We start from the raw sequence: 2,104 nt of genomic DNA on the forward strand, positions 1-2,104 counted from the left end.
GGGGGGGGGGGGGACAAACACAGATACACACACAAACATGCACAAACACACACATGCCGAACTATATAACTCAAGGGCGGTAATAAGCAACTTGAAATATGCGACACATTGTCGCATATTTCATTCCATACATTAAAATTCATTACTTACTAGCTTAAAAGCTGCACTCCGAGCAAACTTTTCAGCTAGTTCTTGCGCTGGGCTACCTGGAACTGCAGCCCAAAACTAAAGAGAGCTAAAACAGCATGACAATAATACGTCTATAATGACTATATGCCCCGGTGGTGTTTGATCAGAGGTTAAGGACAGATGAGAATTAATTCTGTAATGCCCTAATCCTATTGTTCCAGTCCCAAGTTGAATTCCAGCTGTTGGCCAATTTGTCCCAAAGTTCTTACCTCGTCGTAAGATTAACGAAGCGAATGTCATTTATCTGATTCCAAAAATGTCTATGTCTATGCAGAGCAAGTGTAGACTGAAGTACAAGGGTCCCAGAAGGACAGAGAGAATTTTCGCTTTTATTAATATAGAAGAGAGAAAAAAAAGACATGCATGGAGTTTTGACGAGTTATGAGTGTTAGCTTGGCACACCGAGAGCGCTAGTCATTTTGTTGAGTCCGTATAATGAAGAGATGTATTATTGGCAATGCAAGAAGCACGCCATATCACTTACTTTTTCTTCACGCAGACGTGGCAAATGTATCGGCTGTAATAATAACTATAATGGCTACAGGACTTGCATACACTTGACTGGCACAGCAAACATATCTGCTTCCGGTTGAAAATGTAACCAAACGCTCGACAGCAAGATGGACAAAAATTATCGTTGAAATTCTTTTTCTGACAAAGTACTTTCTTCTGCTGTTCTTGGTTGGTAACTCCTTCTTCTATTTGTCTGGAAACAGAAGAAAGAAGAGTAGGTTTTATTTATTCAAGCATTAAATCATTTTATTACTGTTGTTGTTATTGCAGTGGAAATTTGTAAAGTAAGAAAGATCCGGATAATCGATTTGGATTAATGTCGGTCAATGTACGACTTAATCAAACACGATAAACGAATAGAAATTTGAGACTGAAAAAGGATAAGTTATTGAATTCTCTTGTTGGCGGAAGTCTACAAATTCATAGGAAAGGAGTTCTACCGATTGATTATTAAACAGAACGTTATCGTTACTTATTTTATCGACCCATCTCTATTCCTTATCGAAAATGAAAGGTCAGGTCGACCTCGATAGGACTTGTACTTAAAACGTGAGTAGTAACCAAGTTATTTTGTTTGGCACTCTACTGATTCTGCCAAATCGCTGTCCATAATTGTTGATGAAACTAAACACATTGAGAGTGGTGGAGTAACTGAATTAGTAGAGCCGTAGAGTTATTTAGTCACATCTCTTTATGTTCCTTCCTATTCTGACCTCATCATCGAAACATAGCTTTCACTGTTTATATTGATGTAATGATAACATAATCATTGAATAAAAGAGAACTTCTATGTGTTTGATCAATTTGCAAAATAGCAGCTAACACCTTTCAAATCCATCGAAATCCATTAAATATTATCTTTAAAAGGACACAAAAGTGTGTCGATAGCCAGCTGGAGGAGATGTCCTCCTGGGGCTAAAAGCAACAGTAACATCCACCCCTCGGGGTCAGCCACATTTAAGTGGCAAATATACTTCACTTTATCGTGCAGTTACTGTTAATACCTCGTTCAGAGATTTAACATTGCTTGAGATAATATAGTTTTTCATATACAAAAAGATAGGATATTTGCGGCTGGCGCACTTTTGATCGTTGGTCTACTATATCACTGGTGTCTTGAGTCTAAATTACAAAAATGACAATGACAAAAGTGACAACAACAACAAGACGTAGTTGTGCTGAAACTGATGTTTGAATCATTCAACTACAAATTGCAAAAAAATAATTGGAAGATAAGTGAAAGATTGGATTACAGAAGAATGAAGAGATTAGTTATATTGCTATACAGAGAGAAAGTAAGGACATGAGAGCGGAGAGCAAAATGAAAGAGGCAGTGGTGGGAAAGAAGAGAAATAAAAGATGCGCACTGATATATATATATATATATATATATATATATATA

The 2,104-nt window shown here is 36.9% G+C and overlaps 1 protein-coding gene across 1 annotated transcript in view; it reads right to left on the reverse strand.

Moving 5' to 3' along the window:
• Positions 1-2,104, reverse strand: part of LOC106884266 (uncharacterized) — a 107,749-nt gene that overhangs the window by 105,189 nt on the left and 456 nt on the right. Inside the window, exon 2 of the mRNA XM_014935548.1 lies at positions 765-895. Coding sequence (XP_014791034.1) covers positions 765-895 — 131 coding nt within the window. The remainder of the gene's footprint in view (positions 1-764; positions 896-2,104) is intronic.

The sequence above is a fragment of the Octopus bimaculoides genome, chromosome 10, assembly GCF_001194135.2.
Source record: "Octopus bimaculoides isolate UCB-OBI-ISO-001 chromosome 10, ASM119413v2, whole genome shotgun sequence".
NCBI classification, from domain to species: domain Eukaryota; kingdom Metazoa; phylum Mollusca; class Cephalopoda; order Octopoda; family Octopodidae; genus Octopus; species Octopus bimaculoides.